Raw genomic sequence first — 20848 nt, forward strand, 5'->3', positions numbered from 1 at the left:
ACAGTTCGCAAGTATCTTCAAGCAAATGGTTACTTCTTACTTCTCTGTTTTTCAGAAAACATGTTTATACTTTATCCAACTACTAATCCACTTACCAATCCACCAAGCTAAAGTAAAATTAATCTTTCGATAGCCTTCTTACACATAAGACAGCAAATCAATAAGCAACTCATATACATATGATTTTTATATATTTTAAAAATTATAATTTTAAAAAACTTTTATATTCAGTCATGTTTAGAACCACAAAGGTTCCCCTAAATGAACATGAATACCAAATTTATCAAGGAAATCTGTCAACAAATATATTCAGAGAGAAAAGTTCCTTTTCCAATTCAATCTTACTTTTCTATTTTTAGTATTAATAAGAATATATAAAAATTTTTGAAAAACAGTAAATAGTCTAACTGAATTTATATAATTCCAGTTTCTGAACACTGAAAAGGTCCTAATGTTTATGTAAAAATAAAGTCCACATGCAGGAAGGATTATTTTTTGTTCACAAAACTTAACCATAGCCCTAAGACAGTCACAGATACTAGGCAGACAAAATATTAAAACTTATTCAAAGCTAATTCTTAAAATTTCTTACCAACACCCTGCTCATAACTGTGCTATGTCCTATTACTCTTAAAAATTAATTAAATCAAATGTGTAGCTAAATACAGTCAACTCTTAACAATCCTTAGGACAGATAAACCTGTTGACAGACAAGCCACACCACCGATACAAGTTCAGACTCCATTCAGCTAAATCCAAGAGTATTGTTTCTGAGATCTGTGCAACTGCAGGAGCAGAATGACCATTTTCAAACAGTGCAGAGACTGAATGAGCATGTGCAAATGAACTTTGGCTGCTCCTGCTCAAGGTCAGTTTAGGTCTCTGACAAGGGAAAGCACAGGAGGGACACTGAAGCAGGCTAGGACATATTCCATACAAATTCAGACAGAATTATCTCTTTGGGCTCACTACAAGTTCTGATTACAGCACCAGTAGCCACCATCACCAAGCCAAGAACAGGCAGGCATCTGTGTACTCTCCCATGTACCCAAAAAGGTTATGGGAAGAGGTACTGGAAAGGTGAACACAGAATAACTGACCTTTGCCACCCCAATCTGCAAATACCAAATGGCATCAAATAAAACCATGAGGTAAGAGGGTCAAAAGAAACCCCATGGACACATGGTATTGATCAACTGCACAACGCCTTGCCACACAACATTATGGACATGAAACTCTATACAGAAGGGAACACTGTGATGCACTCGTCTTCCATTAAACACAAAAATACTGTGTCTGGATCAAAAAGTCCCAAAGCATAAACGCTTGTAGGCTGGGAAACTTCTGAGAAGGCACACAAGACCTTTCTCAAGAATCTAGATCATAGTGACAAAGAGAGCAGGACAAATGTTTGGCCTCCACGATACGCTCCCCTCCTCTTACTATCTCAGGCTGTCACTCTTAAGTTCTCTGTAAGATCCATGACAGTACTGCTCCAATAATGCCCTATTTAAGGAATCATTGAAAACTGTATGTCCTGGGGTGACTGTATGATACTGTATTCCCTATTGTCTGCCCTATGCAGACATGAATCCTGTGCCTTCCTGCGTCTTTAAGCTGTTTCTCAGGAGAGGGCAGGTGAAGAAGGGGCAGGGAGAAAAAGAGAGGGCAGGGAGAGAAGCCAGGTGAATTCTTCAGAGTGGTTTGTGCTCAAGGACACACGCACTCCCCTGTGTTCCTGCTGCTACAGAGCCGAGGAAAGCACCTTCCTGCTTTTTCCCACCTCTCGGCTCCTTTTCTCAGGAGAGAGATGGAGAGTTAACACTCTGCTTTTTAGCTAGCCTGCTAGCTGAGGCAAGAACTTTTCTTGGGACTGTTCTGCTCTGGTCTGGAACAACATCACTGGGAGGCCCCACAATGTGGAGGGGCCCACACCAAACCCCAGCTCTGGAGAGGGCAGAGTCACACCCACAGAAAGGACTCTGAAATCTACCCAGGCTTCTTCTCCACAGCGAGAGGTTTTATTATTTAACATTACTCATTCTTTTGTCCATGCCTGCATGCACTTTGCTTGTTAAATAAATAGGGTTTTTTTCACTTTCCACCGAGGAATTTCTTTCTGAACCTGGTGGGGGAGGGGCTGCTGAAATCTGCCTTCTAACAAAGGGATGTTCATCTTGGACATTTTCCTCCAAATTTTTCTCAAACCAAGACACTGCAATTCTGTATTTGCCATAGATGACACTAGAGAACCGCCATTAACCTGATAAGCACAGCAGAAGCAGAGTCAAACAGACTCCAAACAGAAATATAAAACCTAAAAGGCAAATCTAAAAAAACAGTGATCTCCAAAAGGTCAGACAAGCAGCAACAGGCCAGTAAAAGGACAGGGAGCAGGAGGAAGAATGCACACAGAGGAACCTTGCACTATTAGGGGGGTAGGAGGGAAGGACAAAACACGAAATACCAACACAACCACACCATATGCTACCATACTATATAGTCAATTAATTATAATAAGTTAATAATACTTATAAACAACACAAGTTTGATTCCCAGACTACTTTGCAATATATATAGTGCCCCAGAGCTCTTAAAGGCAAGATAACACCATTACAGAAGAGCTCTAAGATTAGGCTGCCTTCAGTTACAGTTGTGCAACTGACTTACGACAGCTAATGTACAGGCTGCTGCTAAAAGAATACTCCTGGCCATTCCTTGTATCAGCATTAGCACGGGCAGCTGGGTCACAGGAATTTTCAGGTAGCTGAAAAGGAATGCAGGGGCAGAAAAAAAGAAAAATTTTAAATGCTAGTACCACCACAAAGGAGGAAGAAGCAATGTATAGCAAAGACCCTCACTGCAGTAACAGCAGGTTAAGAAAATCATGGAACCCTATAGTAAAAGCTCAGTAGACCATTAAGCTTCCTAACAGAAAAGAAAATACAGTACCTTCAATGCCCGAAACACAGTTCTTCACCTTATTATAAAGCAAATATCCAGAAGACAGTTAAAAGAAAACCTACAAGAGCAGCAGACCATGTATGGGCTAAGCTATCTGCATATTCAAAACAAAAAGCACACTGTTTTTTTCTGGCTACAAAATGAAGTTTTTTGTTGTCAGAAGGCAGAAGGAAGAAAAACCCTCTGACTTAAAATCAGCAATTTCTGCCCTTGTTCTGAAAAGCTAAGACCATTTAATTATTTCTATACTTAGAGAAAGACTGCATTAATTACAAGTTTATAAAGCTGGATCCTTAAAAGGTTTTATCAGAAATGTTTGTTTGCAAGTTTCTTGTCAAATACCTGTATCTTTTTATGATTCACTTGGCAACAAAAGGTGTAACAACGTTAAAAAAAAATTAAGTATTAACCTACTGTAAATGCCATTTTCAACTGGCAAGCCACCTGATCTTCAACAGTACTTCCTTAAGTCTAAAAATCTTCTGGCACAATCTCTTGTCAGGCAACTCTTTGAAAGGAAAGCTTCAGGTAAGATTGAAAATTTCCCAAATGGAACACCAGTCAAAGTATTTTCCAAGGTGCATATCCTTCTGTAAAGGTGTTATTTAAAGGATATTTGGTCCACAAAGTAGAACTTCAACACCATGGACAAGATCTGTTACAGAGGCTGGGTGTTTATAGAAGAAAATATAAATTCTTAAGCCTCTCAGCTATGAAATTTTCAGTATGAAGCTTTCACTGATGAAAACAATTGGGTATTAAAATTATAGTACAGTGCAGTATCTTTGCTATTTAAACTTAAAACATTTCAATCTTACAGAGTAATTCACTTTCAGACAAGAATTCATAATTACAATTAATACAGCCATGAGAGAGGGAACTAATAGGACGCTCAGATGTTTGATGCACACTATCAAAGTAAGTTCTCAAGACTTTATTCAAAGAAAAAGTTTCAACACCACCACAGACAATAGCAAAGCATTCCCAAATACTACTTTAAGTATAAAACCAGAAAACACTTCAGCTACTTCATACTTCACAAATTTTACTCTGTATTTCAAGAAGTTTGAGGCTTTCTTATTACTATTTCCTAAAAAAGGAAGTGTCCAGCTGCCATTTCTAAAGAAATTAATTCAACACTGCATATGTCAACATGAGAGGAATAATAAAAAAGAGGAGTAAGACTTAAGTACTGGCTACTAAGTTCAGTAATGGGTTTGAGTCAGTTGACACTAGAATGGTAAACCTAGAGCATATACATATGTATGAACAGAGCAGTCAAAGGTATGCAAGGGAAGGGTAGATCAGCACAAATATGAGCAGGTCCTGTGTTCCTGCAACTCAACTGCAACAGAAATAGCAAAGCTGCATCAACACTAAGCTAAGATATAAATTAGCCAGAATATTTAGTACACAGCATAGAATCTGCAGAATACAATTTACACAAACTGTCCAACTGAAATCCAGAATCTGATCATACTTTCTCCTCTCACAAGAGAAAGGGCTCAGTATCAAAATGACCAGGCTATACAGATAGATGATAAATGGGAATTTAGAAGTATCTACTAGAGAGAGAAGGTGGCATTCCAAAAGTGATTGAAAAGTTAATTGAAATTTTTCACTCATATCAACCAACTATTAGTATAAACATAATCACGACCGGATATTCACTGGAGACTTTCTCCAGCAGTTCTAGTCAGCAGGAGCAGTACTGATGATAACCTGAACAGTGAAATTAGAAAGATGCAAGGAAGACGTAATCACTACTGCAACTTTCCAGCTCTAACTTCTTTGTTACAGAACCTATTAAATCAGGCATGAAAGACCCAACCTTTGAAAATGCACTGGTGCATTCAGTCTGGACTATAGACATAAAAATTCCACTTTCCTCCATGAATGGTGCACTTTCAACAGCTTTCTATAGATGCTCAGGCTCCAAACTAAATACATATAAAATTCATCCATTTTACCCATTAAAATCTTATGTTAAAATGCAGTTCTTCTATTGTAACTTTTTTCCTAAAAATGAAACTAAGAATAATGATAGATGTCCTCAAACTAAATTGAACCTAAAGTGGACAAAAAAGTGTTACTGTAAATCAGTTATCTCTTTCCAAAGCAGTCAGTGTTTTGGTTTATGTTTAGGATCCCTGTATTTTTTTTTTTCCACAGATTTGCCTCATACAAAATAAGAGAGTTCACAGAAAGCAAGAATAAAACTTACCCCCATTATCTGTTCTCTTTAAAGCACCATCCTTATGAGGGCATAATTCACATCTCTAGGAAAAAAAAGCAAAAATAAAATAAAAAAATGGAATGATCATAGAAGCATTGAAAAAGAAACCATACACATTAAAACTGTTATCTGATATTAAGGAAGCAACCATTCTTCAAAAGCGAATGGGTGTGTTTTCCCTTAACCTTTACTTGAGTATTAATGTTAGTTTGTGAAAAATAAAGCTTTCTCCTCCAGATCTTGAAACTGTGACACCCATTAAAGCTACTTGCAGTTCTACCTCCAATTCCACACCTGTGGATTCCACACCCTGGAATTCTGGAGACAAGCCTCCAAAAACTATAGCATAGGGTAGACTTACATGACAAGAAGCTTGGACACAGTCCAAAAACTCCCTACTGTATTTCCTTCTTCTAGCATCTCTGTATTTTCCAAGGTATTTTCCAATCACAAATACATGCCATGGATATGACGAGCACAGGTGCACATAACTATGGCTGACCACACAGTCTCTGCTGACTCCCACTTATCCAGAGAGACGAAAATCAACCTCACTTTCTGTCTCAGAAAAAGGTCGGAAGTTGACTTATCCCTACAACTGTAGCAAGACCGCATGTCTGGAAATCGTAAGTTTGATCACAGAATAAGCAGAGTTGCAAGTGACCCACAAGGATCACTGAGTCCAACTCTCAGCCCTGCACAGCACCATCCCAAGAGTCACACCATGTGCCCGAGAGTATAGTCCAAACACTTCTTGAACTCTGTCAGCACTCTTGGTGCTGAGACCACTTCCCTGGGGAGCCTGTTAAGTGCCCAACAACCCTCTGCGTGAAGAACATTCCTCTCTTGACAGAGATTGACAGATTCCCTTGGATCCTGTCACCAGTTACCACAGAGAAGAGATCACTGTCTGCTCCTCCTCTTCCCCTCATGAGGAAGTTGTAGACGCCGATGATGTCTTCCCTCAGTCTCCTCCAGGCTGAACAGACCATGCGACCTCAGCTGCTCCTCATACAGCTTCCCCTCAAGACCCTTCATCATCCTTGTGGCCCTCCTTTGGACACTCTCCAATAGTTTAATATCTTTTCTATATTCTGGCACCCAGAATTGCCCCCAGCACTCGAGGTCAGGCCACCCCAGTGCAAAGCAGAGCGGGACAATCCCCTCCCTTGCCCGGCTGGTGATGCTGTGCCTGATGCCCCCCAGGACACGCTTGACCCTCCTGGCTGCCAGGGCACTGCTGGCTCATGTTCAACCTGCCATTAACCAGGACCCCCAGGTCCCTTTCCACAGGGCTGCTCTCCAGCCTCTCATTCCCTAGTCTGTCCGTACATCCAGGGTTGTCCCATCCCAGGTGCAGTGTCTGGCATTGGGCCTTCTTAAACTTCATACTGTTGGTGATTGCCCAGCTCTCTAATTTATGAAGGTCTCTCTACAGGACCTCCCTCCTTCGAGGGATTCAACAGCTCCTGACAGTTTTGTATCATCTGCAAACTTGCTTAGTGTCCCTTCCAGTCCTGGGTCCAAGCCATCTATGATGTAATATTCTTCCAACATACAACAGGCTCACAACAGAATAGTTTTTCTGCTATCACTGCCTCCTATCAAGTTTCTAATATCATGTTTATCTCTTAAGTGTCCTAAAGCATGTGAACCAATTCCAAACCAGAGATGACAGAAATTAACAGATTTGACACACATTCCACTTCAAGTGCTCCAAATTACAAGCACAGGAACACCATTACACAGGATTCTATACCTAGGAATCACCTTATTACAACCTTTATATATTTCCAGATTAGGGACAACTCAAAGCATACAAACCTAATAATCTTCTTAAGCAAATCAACATCATCAGACATGAACTTAACACCATATCCTACAAACAGAGTGGGACACCTGTTCTTCTCCCTTTTCCCTATTCTCCATTACCAGCTGACTGACAAGACCGCAGATAAAGGAGCCTATGAGGCTAGAAGTGCCTCAGAAACAGATTGTGTAAACTTATTTGAGGAACTAGAAATTCCATTCCTGAAATTCATATGGCTAAAGTATATCTTGAGGACTATCTTAACCTGTAAGAAATTTGTAAGACTATCTTTCTTAACCTGTAAAAAAAATTATATTAGCAGCAGAGGCTTTCACAGAGGGTAGAATAGAAAAATTCTTACATTATTTTTTCTCAGTGCACTGGTATAAAGAGCTGCACACAGAAAGAAGAATCTTTAGGACTGTAGCCTTTTGTCTTTTGCTTCACTCATCTCTCACACTGAAATGATCAGTGATTTACTGAAAGTCAGCATTAAGTCTATGGTGAAATTTAGATAGAAAAGTGGCTGAAAACATTCTGCAAGTTGCCTGCAGACTGGGATCATTACACCTTTTTGGGTTTTTTTTGGTCAAGACACAAATGAACTGCTCAGTTCATTTTAAACAAAATCCTACATATGCAGTATATTTGTGAGCTGTATCTTAACACTTCAGCTCTCCAAACATTAAATACTAAGTGCCGAGAGACACACGGTAGCTTCATTTCACTGAATTTCTCATACACTGAACCAGATTCCTAAAGCAAGAAGCCTGGTATACATTGGTGGTCACAGTGCAATAAAGTTTGCTCCCACCCCAAAGCTGCAAGCTAGCAGCTTAAAACCAATGAGAAGAGATGATCTATCTGAGAGAAGAGAAGCTGTTAACAGCTTCTACCTTTCCCCACTTCTCCAAGCCTATGGAAGTCTGACATACATTTTCACTAGCGGCAAAACCAGTTTAGGAGGTTCTCTTCTTCCCTTCACCTCCCCCTCATTAATTTCTCCCTCTACCACTCCCTCAGCTACTGACACAACTATCTGTAGGGCTGCCCCTTAGAACAGATCAATGAAATGGTATGAAATAAACTTTTTAACATTTTTAATTCAGGCCGTATCACTGATGCAATTTAAGTATAATCCCACAAACAGCTGCATCAGCAAAACTGAAGGCAGGGAGCCACAGCACTGCAGTGTTAGTAATTAAAAAATTAACAAGCTTCTTGTGCAAACTTTACCACAAAATATATCAAAATGATCACAGGACACTAAGCTGCAACGACCTGAACCTAGCCTTTATGCAGAATAGTTAAGCATGTGCCATTCAGTCTCATCAGCTCCACCTGATTTATTTTTGTCTCCTATGTCTACAAGGAATCAGGTCCCTCATTAATCCTCTGCAGTCCTGGCTGCAACCAGAGAAGATGCAAGACAGAAAACTGAAGTAGAGGGGGAAGCTTTGACAGTGGAAGAAAACTTGACTGCAGAACTGCACTCAGCTCTCATGGTGCTGACAATTGGTAACTCTGCAGAGGTATTTGCCCTTTGATGACACAGAGCACCTCTGGTGCCATGAAATCTGGCTACAATCTGCAATAAAGTAGCACCCTAGTAAGCTAACAGACCAGACAGTGACCCCGACCCCTTCTACTCCCTTTCTCTGCATTAGGAACCTAACTCCTTCCCAGCCTCCATACTCTCAGATTCTGTCACCCACTTCTGCTCTGCCAAGTTTCAATAGATCCCACATAGTAAAACCAGGAGCTTTGCCAGGTGGGAACAGTGAATCTCATGCCTTGAGACAAGTAGCTAGCAGAGAATTTTTTTTCTTTAAATAACACTTTATTACTAGTTCTAAAATGGATGGAGCAATATTTTGATTTTTTATCATGCAGGTTGATGATGCAACACAGTACACGGAATAATGTGATGATCCATACAGATGGTCTCTAATATTTGAGCACACTGACCATTACAGGGCCCTCTTCTCCAATTGTATGTTATACATCCTGTCTCTGGCAAAGGATTTCTGACACAGATTTATTGTCTGAGCATTCAAAAACACTGTGGGGAACTTCTAAACCAGCTGTGGGGGCAGAGGGAGTGGGTAGCAGGGACAGACACGACACCTACAAGATACCAAAGCACAAACAGGGCAAGCTGCTATGACTGATCAACAATTCAGATAAACATCATCAGGTTAAGCACTGCAAATGTGAACAATACAGAGGCTGATTGTGACCCTAGAGAATTACCACATCCTTTGGTGTGCTGAAAGGCACTAGTCCCACAGAGGGAGGTGCAGCAGCACATGAGGTGCTGTAGGTACAGGCAGCCGAATTAGATCTGAAGAGTGAAGAGACAAATACTGGCTGAAGGAACACAATGAAGTTGTAGAAAATGACATCATCCTTTTCCTTCCTGTCCTTACAGAGTGTAAGGACATCTCGTTTTTGCAGCTCTTTGGTGGAAGAGACTAAGTTCATGGATATAGCTTCTGTCCAAGCAGAACAGGGGTGAACTCTCAGCAGGAATTGCTTTGGACTATGAGGTCTCCTGTAGAGGACTAAAGTGAGACCAATCTCAAAGCTGTGAAGCTGGAAGAGTCTGACAGCGTGACTGACACAACTCACTTATGAGCTACATAAGCAGCAACTTAATTAAGTAAACAAAGACTGATCCTATAACCTTAGCATTCAGGCGAATTGCGATTGCCTGTGTCTGATGAAAAACCCACTGCCTCCTGAGGAGTCTTTAAAACATCACCCAGCAGAGAACTAAAGTCAGAAGCATAAGAGATCCATGCAGAAGAAGAAAGAAACTTTTTATTCCCCCAACATTATTAAAAAAGTAAAAATAACCAAAAAGAAATAAAGAACTGAAATAATAACCAAAAAAAAAAAAAAAACCAGAGGTGTCCACTAAAGATACTCATCAGAAAAAAGTTGCAAGAATGGAAGACCAAAGGAAAACAAGGAGCTAACTAATTCCAGCTTCCCATACTGAATCAGTTACGATCCAACTTGGCTCCACTGCTTTGTGACATGAAGTGTTCTTCCTCTGTTCTAGATAAATATGCCTTTCCATTTTAATCAGGACTAAGAGCTACCTTAACCAGCATTAGGTAACATTATACAAATATAATTATTCAAGTCTTTTTGGATAACCAATTTTTCAAGTGGAAAGGCATAGAGAAGCTGATTTAATCCAAGAGACTACCTTATTCATGTTGAAATGAAGGGAAAGAGCAAAAGGCACATGGTAAATAGGGAAGATAAAGAGAGACAAGGACAAGACTATACAAGCAAGAGAGAAGGAAAAAAATAGTAATAGGACTATAACATTGTTTTTCCCTCAGGGTTCTAAAAATTTGGAGCACATTCATAAAGCGTCATCTGCAGACATCCATTATATGCTGTCTCTCGTTATAAGAAAACAAAGGTCAAAGAATTCTTGTGCAAGTAATTTACTGAATTGTGGCCCAAGCTAGGCCATTGGAACCATTCACCTGAATAATGACTGTCAACCAAGTAAAATCCTGCAGGACTGAATTCCCAGCATTGCAACGAGGCAATAAAACGTTTTTTTCAATGTGACCCATTAACCTAAATAACACAAGAAGATCTACAGCAGATTAAACAGACCACAGTTCCTTAAAGTTAGACAAGAAATCAGGCTGCAGTTCCAGCTGACTTTACTACTGGCTCACTTTAAGGTAGCATAATTGCACTGTGATGCCAGAAGATGATCACTGGCCATCCCTGATGTGTACTTTCTACTGCCTTCCTTCCTCTGGGAAAAGCACTCAATTGACTATATGGAAATCCTAACCAGCAACCTAAAAATAAGTACTGTTTTTTTCAGTCAGATTACTTCTTTGAGCCACCTTTCCATAAGGTTTCACAAACAAAAATGTCAGATAATAAACATAACAGGAACACAGACAGGCAGTTGGGAAAGGATATAAAGGATGTAACTACCTTCTTTGGGAGGTGGCATTATCTACACTGGCTACAAATCAGAATGGAAGTCCAACCAAAGGCCTTACTTTAAATAATAGAGAAATAAATAAATAAAGAAATACACCATACACTTGAAACAGTCTAATGTTATGTTGGTAGTAATACAGACAGATTTCTTAGGCTCAACTTTGTTTTGATATTTCCCTGACATTCATGTATTTCAAGATTTTAACACGAATCAGCCATATACGCAAAATGCTCAGTTTGGAAGCTTATGTTCCCTGTCAAGGTGCATATACCCAGCATAACACACTTCCAGAACAGTTTTTATTCTCCAAAGTACATTTTCATCACAGAATTACTGTTTCACACTGCTTGACAACAGGAAAAGAAAACCAAAACCCCAAGCCCCAACAGTATTTAACTGAAAGAAACAACTCTACAAGACTGCAATACGTGATCCATGAAGTTACAAATAACAAAACAGTGAGTTACAATCAGCGTTAACAGTTCTTGAAACCCAACACTCAACCTCTCTCAAGTTTTTTCATCAACAGGAGTTAAAACTTGCCAGACAAAACATTTTATTCTGCTGCTCCTGTTAATCATTAATCAAACAGAATGGTTAAATCCACTTGTTGTTGTTGCAAATTTTAGTTCACATTTTAGTGAAAACAAGAGCTGGAAGACAGAAGAGGGGAGCAGAATGGAGTCCCCATAATCCAGGAAGAAAACTGGCAGTGACCTGCTGTGCCACTTAGCCACAAGTCTATGGGGCTGGATGGGACCCACCCAAGGGTACTGAGGGAGCTGGCAGAACAGCTTGCCAACTCACTTTCAACCATTTACCAGCAGCCCTGGCTAACCAGGGAGGTCCCAGTTGACTGAAGATTAGCAACTGAGCCACCTATCTACAAGACAGGCTGAAAGGAAGATCCAGGGAACTGCAGGACTATCATCCTGACCTCAGTGCTGGGGAGGTCATGAAGCAGATCACCTTGAGTGCCATCATGGGGCATATGCAGAACAACCAGGGAAATCAGACTGAGCCACATGAGCAGGTCCTGATTCATCAACCTGATCGATCTTCTTCTGTGACAAGGTGACTCACTTTGTGGATAAGAGAAAGGCTGTGTATGTGTCTACCCAGACTTTATAAAGCCTTTGACACCATTTCCCACAGCATCTCTTGCAGAAACTGGCTGTTCATGGCTTGGCCAGGTGTTCTGTTGGATGGGCAGAAAACTGTCAGGAAGCCAGGCCCAGAGGATGTTGGTGAATGGAGTTACATCCAGCTGGTGCCCGGTCACCAGTGCTGTTCCCAGGGCTTGGTGCTGGGACCAGTTCTGTTTAATATCTTCATCAGTGATCCAGATGGGGGGATCAAGGGCACCCTCAGTCAGTTTGCAGACACACTGAGCTGGGTGGGAGTGTTCATGTGCTGGAGGGCAGGAAGGCTCTGCACGGGGATCTGGACAGGCTGGATTGATGGGGAGAGGCCAGAGCTCTGAGGTTCAACAAGGCCAAGTGCCTGTGCCTGCCCTTGGGTCACAACAACCCCTGCAGTGCTACAGGCTGGGGACAGAGTGGATGGAAAGATGCAAGCTGGAAAAGGACCTGGGGGTGCTGGTCAACAGCAGCTGAACATGAGCCAGCGAGTGCCCAGGTGGCCGAGAGGCCAATGGCATCCTGGCCTGGATCAGCAACAGTGTGGCCAGCAGGACCAGGGCAGTGATCGTTCCCCTGTACTTGGCACTGGTGAGGCCCCACCTCAAATCCTGGGTCAAGTTTTGGGCCCCTCACTACAAGAAGGACATCGAGGTCCTGGAGAAGGGCAAACAGAGCTGGTGAAAGGTCTGGGGCACAAGTCTGATGAGGAGCAGCTGAGGGAGATGGGGTTGTTTAGCCTGGAGGAAAGGAGGCTCAGGGAATAGCTTATCTACAACTCCACATCTCTGGCTCTCTGAAAGAGGCATGTAGAGAAAGGTGAGTGTTGTTCTCTTCTCCCAGGTAACAAGTGATAGGACAAGAGGAAATTACCTCAAGTTGCACCAGAGGAGGTTTACATTGGATATTAGGAAAGATTTCTTCACTGAAAGGGTGGTCAGGCATTGGAACAGGCTACCCAGGGAAGTGGCAAAATCATCATCCATGAAAGTGTTCAAAACACATGTGGATGTGGCACTTAGAGACATGGCTTAGTGGTGAACACAGTGGTGGCTAGGTTAACAGTTGGATTCAATAATTTTAAGAGTTTTTCTATGAAGGATTCTATGAATCCTTCAAATTCTTAGGACTATTTTTAAATTAACCTAGGAGGAAAGAGTCAATTGCTAAGCAGAAATCCTTCTATTGCTTTACTTCTGAATTTGCTTTCAAATACATCTATTTTACAGCACGCCATGCTACTGGGTATTTCTGAGTATATCAAAATGCACTAACTCAACACACTTTCCCCAAAGTACATGGACAGATTTACAAAGGCACGCAAAGCAGCTGATCAGAGGATTAGTTTCTCATCGATGGCTTTCCAGCTGGCAGACCATGATGCTCGTAGCAGTCCTGACTCCCATTTATCAGTAGCTGCAGAAGCCTGCAGCACAACTGACTGCGTCCAGGTACTCACGTCCCGAGTTCTATGGTACAGCTTCACCTGCCTTCACTAGTATTCCACACCATTTTGTCTCACCCTTGGGTGTTACCAGAAAAAAAAGACACCTCTAGAAGTGACCTCTAATATAATTTATTGTATCTAAGATGATCTTTCCCAATCCTACAGACTTCAAATATGCTAGGTAGTCTTACATACTTCTAATAATACCTTATTAATATAATAATAATACCCTAATATCTTAATATGGATTTAAAAACTAGCTTATGAGGGTAAAGATCTTGACATGAGTAGTTATTTTAGTTAATGCACAACAATTTAATGCTGGCAGGCACATACCTATTGCTGTCAAAAACAAATATTCTGAGAAACAAAGACCATCTAGAAAACAGCTCTGAACACAAAGTTTATTAAAAATCATGTCTAGAGTTTCAGTTATGCCAATGCTGTACATACATCATCCAACCTATACATAACTGAAGTTATATTCACTTCTTTTGATGAAAATTATTTTCTAAGCTCAAAACGTTCTTGTTATTTATTTTCCTTCTCCCCTAAAGGATTTGAAATTAGTATTTCATTTTCTCCACGGGAAAGAATCCTATATTTTCTAATTTCCTTTTATACTTTCCACATTCCTCTTACCCTAGTGTGTTTTCTTCGATAGGAAAAGAAATAGAAGTAAAAAAAATAACACATGTACATTGAAATAAAAGCACTGATAATAGGAAAAATTCTTTTTTCCCCCCTAATAAACCTGGGAAAAATTGGGGTAATTTTAATGATTAATCTGTGTTAGATTCAGAAAAATATGGTACTGAACAACCAATGTAAACATAGCTCCATCTGTAAGAGATACCATATTCTAAAGACACTTCAATAAAAGTGTGCTAATTGAAATTAAGAACCACAGACAACTAGATTACACATAACAGAAAACCTAACTCAAATTTAGCTAATCAGAGGCTATCTACAGAAAAACAAGTATCTCGGAGCCTACAAAGGAACAGTTTTTGCAGGACTAGACAACAAAAAGAAAAGCCCACAGACAATTTGCACAGTGGTGCAAACCAGTACACTGCTGCCAAGACATTTTTATCTGGAAATTTAGATCTTCGCATAAATTCTATCAATAGATGTGAATTTACAGGCAGTTAGCACAAGAACAGGATGTGCACCAGACTGACCACATCTACATCTGCTGGCAACAGCTTACCCCAGCCCTCAGAATGCAGTGGTATCTTTCCATTCACTACTTCAAGCCATCTTCTATGAAGCAACATCACTACTGCCAACATACAAAGATTAACCAGGGAAGATCAACATCTCAGCCCTTAAAGTCTCCAGAAAGTCCAATAAAACTCACAAGCATTTCCAGCAGCTGCTGAAAATTACTGAACCTCTACTCACACCAAACTTAGGCTATCTATTCATATCGAATTTTTTTACTCTGCTATTTTACTGATGATTTGTGTTTTTTCTTTAAAATCAGTTAGGTACTATGAAAATTCCCATTAGTGTTTATTTCTGTTTTAACATCCATGCTTTGAAATACTTGCAAAAGTCAAAAGTTCATTTTCCCCCTGCTCAATACAGTAAAAAGGATGAGCTGCTTTAGGAATACATGGCCCAGCCAAAGAAGAGGCTGCTATCCACAAAGCCAAAGCCACACTTTCTTATTTATCAGTTTCTAAACTACAGTAGGATAGCAATATACTTTATCAATATTCTCAACCTATGGTATCTTAAGACATTATAAACTTATAAACTCATACCCATCTTCACTATTTTGATCTAAATGGCTCTATAAATGATAGCTTGCAACCATGCCAGGATCTGAAGCAGAAGTCAGCAAGGTGCTATCTACACAATTTTTCAATCAAATATCCAAAAAGAAGCAAATCAAAGTTGCCATGTTTCCAGCCTATGATTCACACCAGACTCCAGTGCTCATAAACCACAACAAAGAACCAAGAGGAATCAAAGTATCTTCTGCCACATCCACGAATCCCCAACTGGCTGACATCACTAATAGAGCAAACGAATGCATGCTGTCAGTGCTTCTCTTCCAAAGTGCTATGTTCTGCAACTTGACAACTTAAGAAATTAAGTCATCTTCATCTTCAAACAACCATTTCTTGATGCTGACAAATTTGCCAAGTCTCTGTCCCATCTCTATTGAGTCATCTGTCCCAGGAGAAGGAAAGAACTTTTTTTTAAAGCAGACGGTTGACAGGTAGAAGAAAAACAGACTGACTACCTGAAGCATTTTGGGGTTTATACCTGGATAAATTAAAGAGACTCAACCCAGTTCTTTTTATCAATGCATCAGATAAAAATATATGCAGATTCAGTTAGCTCTGTCAAAAACATCTACTATAGATAATAAATTTGTAGACTATGACAAGAAGATTAGAGGCACTCAACATGCAAATCGACATTCTTCCAAGACCATCCACTCAGTAAGTACTACAGGTGACATTTAGTCATACTTTCACTCAGTGTATGTAAGGTAACTAGAAGTGAGATAACGTAGAGTACAATGTAACATAGTGATAACGCAAAACGTGTATTAGGATCTGACTACTCCAGCTTCAGAAGTCCAAAACCATGTATCTCCCAATACATATTCAAGACTAGTAAGCCCTGTTAGATGTTGCAAGAATCCAAATTATAAACATATATAAAGTTTAAGATTCACACATTGATCTTTAATGGAAACCATTAGAAGGCTACAAGAAACGCCTGTCACATTTGGCTGCATTTCCAACTAAACATCCAAGTTTTTGTTATCAGCCTGAAAGTATGCTACTGACTCAATTCAATCTACATGGAGAAAATACAGTATGCAGTGGTTCACTTCAATGCTCTTCTGCAACACACCACAGCTTTATCCTAAAAATTCCTACCTTTTATAAAATGTTAGCATCAGTTCTAAGTAAGGCTTCTCACAAGTTGAGGAACTCCTTGCTTACTTTAGAGACTTCTGCCAGTGAATACAATGAAAGAAATAGTCATAAAACATTTCCACATAAGGATTATGCAATTCCTGTAAGGGAAAATGTTTTGTTCTAGTCTCGCTTTGGTTAGTAATTTTGCACAGAACCTTTAGAGTCTTTACTGAAGTACCTGTTACATCAAAACTTAAAAGAAAAGTAGTAGACCTTTTCTCTGCTGTAGGGAAGTGCTTCAGGTAAGTTCAGGGACTCATATTTAGAAACCAAGTAACAAGTATGTATACAAGCAGGGAAAAACACAAAAAGGAAAAACAGCACACAAAAAGGAAAAATAAAAGCACGAAGGAAGCACAGTCAGAAATGGTGTTAATACTCCCACTTTGATACATGGGGGAAGTACACAGAAACTATACTGCACTTCTGCAGCACCTTCTGCACTTCCTGTACTCCAAACCTTGATGACCAGACACTGCAGCGCTAAGCAATTCTCTCATCTTTTGAGTTGCAGTACAATAACGTTATGGGTCTGTATTCACTACATACACCAACAAAATGTGCACAGGAAAAAATATTTTCCCATACTCATGAAATGCAAAGCAAACAACGCTCACACATCTATGTAATGGAAACATGCATCTATGTAATGGAACACACACCACTCAATCAACAGAAGCAAAATAAAAATTTTCACCTTCACCACAATCAGAGCAACACAAAGTCTCCACAATCATTCCACTCTTCTCTCTAATTTTCTTCATTCCAACTTTTGCCTGCTACCTCTTCCAATTACTTTCCTTATCTTGACGTCCTTATGCCCCATCTGTGGCACCAAGACACACCATGGTGAGTTGATCCTGGCTGGATACTAGGTGCCCACCAAAGCTCTGTGTCACTCCCCTCCCCAGTTGAACAGGGGAGAGAAATTGAAGAAAAGGCTCTTAAGGTCAACATAAAGACAGGGAGAGATCACTCACCAGTTATCATCACAGGTAAAGCAGATTCAGTTTGGAGAAAAATTAATTTATTACCAAACAAGCCGGAGAAGGATAATGAGAAAATAAATACTGAATCTTAAAATACCTTCTCCCCGCCTCTCAGTTCTTCCGAGGCTCAACGTCACTCCCCATTTCCACAACCTCCTCCCACCCAACAGCACAAGGGAATAGGGTCTGTGGTAAGTTAATCACATGCTGTTTTCTCTTCCTCCTCAGGGGTAGAAATCCTCATGCTCTTCCCCTGCTCCAGCATGGGGTTCCTCCCAGAGGGGACAGTCCTCCAACAACTCCTCCAACCTAAGTCTTTCTCACGGGTTCCAGCTCTTCACAAACTGCTCCAGCATGCCCCCCCTTCCATGGGGAGCAGTCCCATAGGAAGACTGCTCCAGTATGGAATCCCCATAGGTCGCAAGTCCTGCCAGCAAACCTGCTCCAACATGGGCTTCTCTCTACACAGGTCCACAAGTCCTGCCAGGAGCCTGCTCTAGCATGGACTTCCCATGGGGTCACAGCCTTCTTCAGGCGCATCTACCTGCTCCAGCATGGGGTCCTCCACAGGCTGCAGGTGGATTTCTGCTCCCCGGTTAGCTTCCATGGACTGCAGGAGGACAGCCTGCCTTCCCAGAGTCTTCACCACCAGCTGCAGAGGAATCTCTGCTCCAGCACCTGGAGCACCGCCTCTCCCTCCTTCTTCACTGACCTTGGTATCTGCATAGTTGTTTTCTCTCACACATTCTCTCTCCAGATGCAGTTTTTATTGAGCAGGGTTTTTTTATCTGTTCTTAAATATGTTATCTCAGGGGCACTGCCGCAGTTGCTGATTGGCTTGGCCTTGGCCAGCAGCAGGTCTGTCCTGGAGGTGGCTGGCACTGGCTCTGTCAGACACAGGGGATGTTTCTGGAAGCTTCTCAGAGAAATCACTCCTGTAGCCCCCTTATTAACAAAACCCTGTCACACAAACCCAATACAATATGTTCTACCTAAGTAATCTTTAGGCAGACATTTTATTCAAGATATCCAGCTACAAACTAATGCCTAATGCCTTCTAGACTGCACAGTCATTCATAAAAGCCAGATGAATAACAGAAGCACACAGATCAACTTTTCTGTAGTGCGCTCAAAACTAAAGCAATTATTCTAGTAATATTAGTTACAATATTCTTAAAGTAGCTGTACTAATATTCTTACAAAAAGTGTCCTTTAAGGAAAAGTATGGATACACATTAAAGAAACATTCATTTCAACATTTCTTTAAGAACTATTTCAAGAGATATCTTCAAAGAGACTGCGGAGTTTATTAGTCTTTATTGGTGGACAGTATTTCAAATTGAAGAAAAAAAACCCAGCAAGTTTTCCTCTTCTAAAATAAAGTTTAGTTTACTTGTATTGTGACCATATTTATCAACATTCATTCTAGTTTACAGATGTAGCTGTAATAAGTACAGAGCTCCCACTCCCCTGAAGGCAGCCTGTTGAGCCAGAGGTGTCAGAGCTCTGATCACAAGCCTGCCTGCATATTGAAAGGCTGCATTCCTAGTTCCTCCTTCTTTGCCTCTTTCTGTTTAGGCAAAAGGCAAGTAATACTGCACTTATGCTTATTTTATACCATAAATGCTGGGGGTGACGTGTAAAGATACGGATCAAACAATTCTTATGAGCAACTCTACAAAAAAAAAATTGTGAAGAAAAGATACTTAAAAAACAGAATTTGGCGAGTGCTCCAATTCTTGTTATATTAACGATTTAAAAAAAAATTAAAATTCAAGCGTTCAGACTTTGGATCATCTGTGCAACAGATGCAGGTGCAGCTCAGGTCTGGCAGAATAACCAGCAGGAACCTATCGCTATGAGCACACAACATACCTTAAATGGGTAAACAGTATAGCTGCATTTCTACTGCTCTGAACATCTAGGTACTGAGTACTGTACAATCTAAACTTATTCTGCAATGAGTGTTTTTGTCTTCACATGAAGTTCCAAGAAACACATGTGCAAACACAGAGACTCCAGTTATGCCACATTGAGCTGAGATCCAGATGGATGCTATCTCAAGTCTTATGTAGCTAGCTCCACAGGGAGTCACAGCCCCCACTGCACTAAGGACTAAAGGACTAAAATCCAGGTGGATTATTAGACAAGCTGTAGTGTCACACAAATGCGCTGACTCAGTTCTGGACCATGACTGCATTTAACTTCATAAGCCACCCCACTATAGAAAATTAACACAGAAATGCCAAGTGAAAAAAACACCACTGTTATGACATTAGAGTAAGTTGTACCAAGTCCAAAGTGATTTTTCCAGATGCAAGGACAGGCTTACAATATTCATACTCCAGTGAAACAGATCAACAGCATAGTGATACACCTGCAATGCAAGCAATCCAACCTCACATTTAGCATCTGAGCTCCTCACATTTACCATGTGAGCTGCGCTTTGAGGTAGTAAAATTTCCTATAATTCTTAACACTGACAATCAGTATTGAGGTCTCCTGGTCTCTCTGAATAATCAAGTTGGATTCACAAGGAATAAGACCTACACAAAGCCTGACCAAGCTACCCATACAAATGGTGAACTCCTCCCTGCTGCCTGGTATCTCTATCACACAGATTACTGCATCTCCTTCATGAGGAGTATGAAGAGTAATAGCTTGTAGTAAACCACAAACACATTGTCTATTTTTACCCCACTATATACAATGTTTAAATTATTCTTAAGATCATCAAGGAAGATGTTTGACACATAACAGGATTATGGGGGGAAAAGTCTTGTTGAACAACAGTTGTGCTACAAATCCTAAGCTTAGTTCTCCAGTCTCTCTTTGGGTACCAGAACTATCAGTCCTTGGACAACATACACACACCATGCAATTTCTCAAGCCAGGACCCAAAGTCCCTCATGTAGTAGTCCATATGTATACAACCTCACACAGACCTCAAAATTAATTTTTTCTACATCAATATGTATTTGCCCTGCTTTTTGACTCAGAAGTTCAGGTACATCTGAAGACGCCAAAAGAGCCCACTACGCAGGATAGCAACAGCTGGTGCTGACACAGGCAAAGCTGGGAGCAGTCACCACCCATCCTGAAGAGACTTGCATTCCCAGCTCACCACAGGTCAGCTAAGATAAATGAGCTGATTTACAGAAAACTAAGATTTTTCAATCAATAGCTAAAAACTTACATAGTGATTTTAAAACGTGCGTACATAAGCATGATTATAAAGTAAGTCAAATAATTACCAGTCACCTCAATATACCCATTATGCAAACAGTTCAGGTTTATGAAGTCAGTTTCTTTCACACACACAGGAAA

At 40.5% G+C, this 20848-nt stretch overlaps 1 protein-coding gene across 7 annotated transcripts in view; it reads right to left on the reverse strand.

Moving 5' to 3' along the window:
* Positions 1-20848, reverse strand: part of MLLT10 (MLLT10 histone lysine methyltransferase DOT1L cofactor) — a 128918-nt gene that overhangs the window by 101023 nt on the left and 7047 nt on the right. For 6 of the 7 annotated variants that reach the window (XR_005604661.1, XM_039571824.1, XM_039571816.1 and 3 more), the window contains exon 4: positions 5189-5243. The exons of the other annotated variant lie outside the window; for it this stretch is intronic. Coding sequence is in view for 5 of the 6 variants with exons in the window: in XM_039571824.1 (XP_039427758.1) it covers positions 5189-5243 (55 nt within the window). In the remaining variant the exon portion in view is untranslated. The remainder of the gene's footprint in view (positions 1-5188; positions 5244-20848) is intronic. 7 annotated transcript variants of the gene reach the window in all.

The sequence above is a fragment of the Corvus cornix genome, chromosome 2 (genome assembly GCF_000738735.6).
Source record: "Corvus cornix cornix isolate S_Up_H32 chromosome 2, ASM73873v5, whole genome shotgun sequence".
Classification (NCBI taxonomy): domain Eukaryota; kingdom Metazoa; phylum Chordata; class Aves; order Passeriformes; family Corvidae; genus Corvus; species Corvus cornix.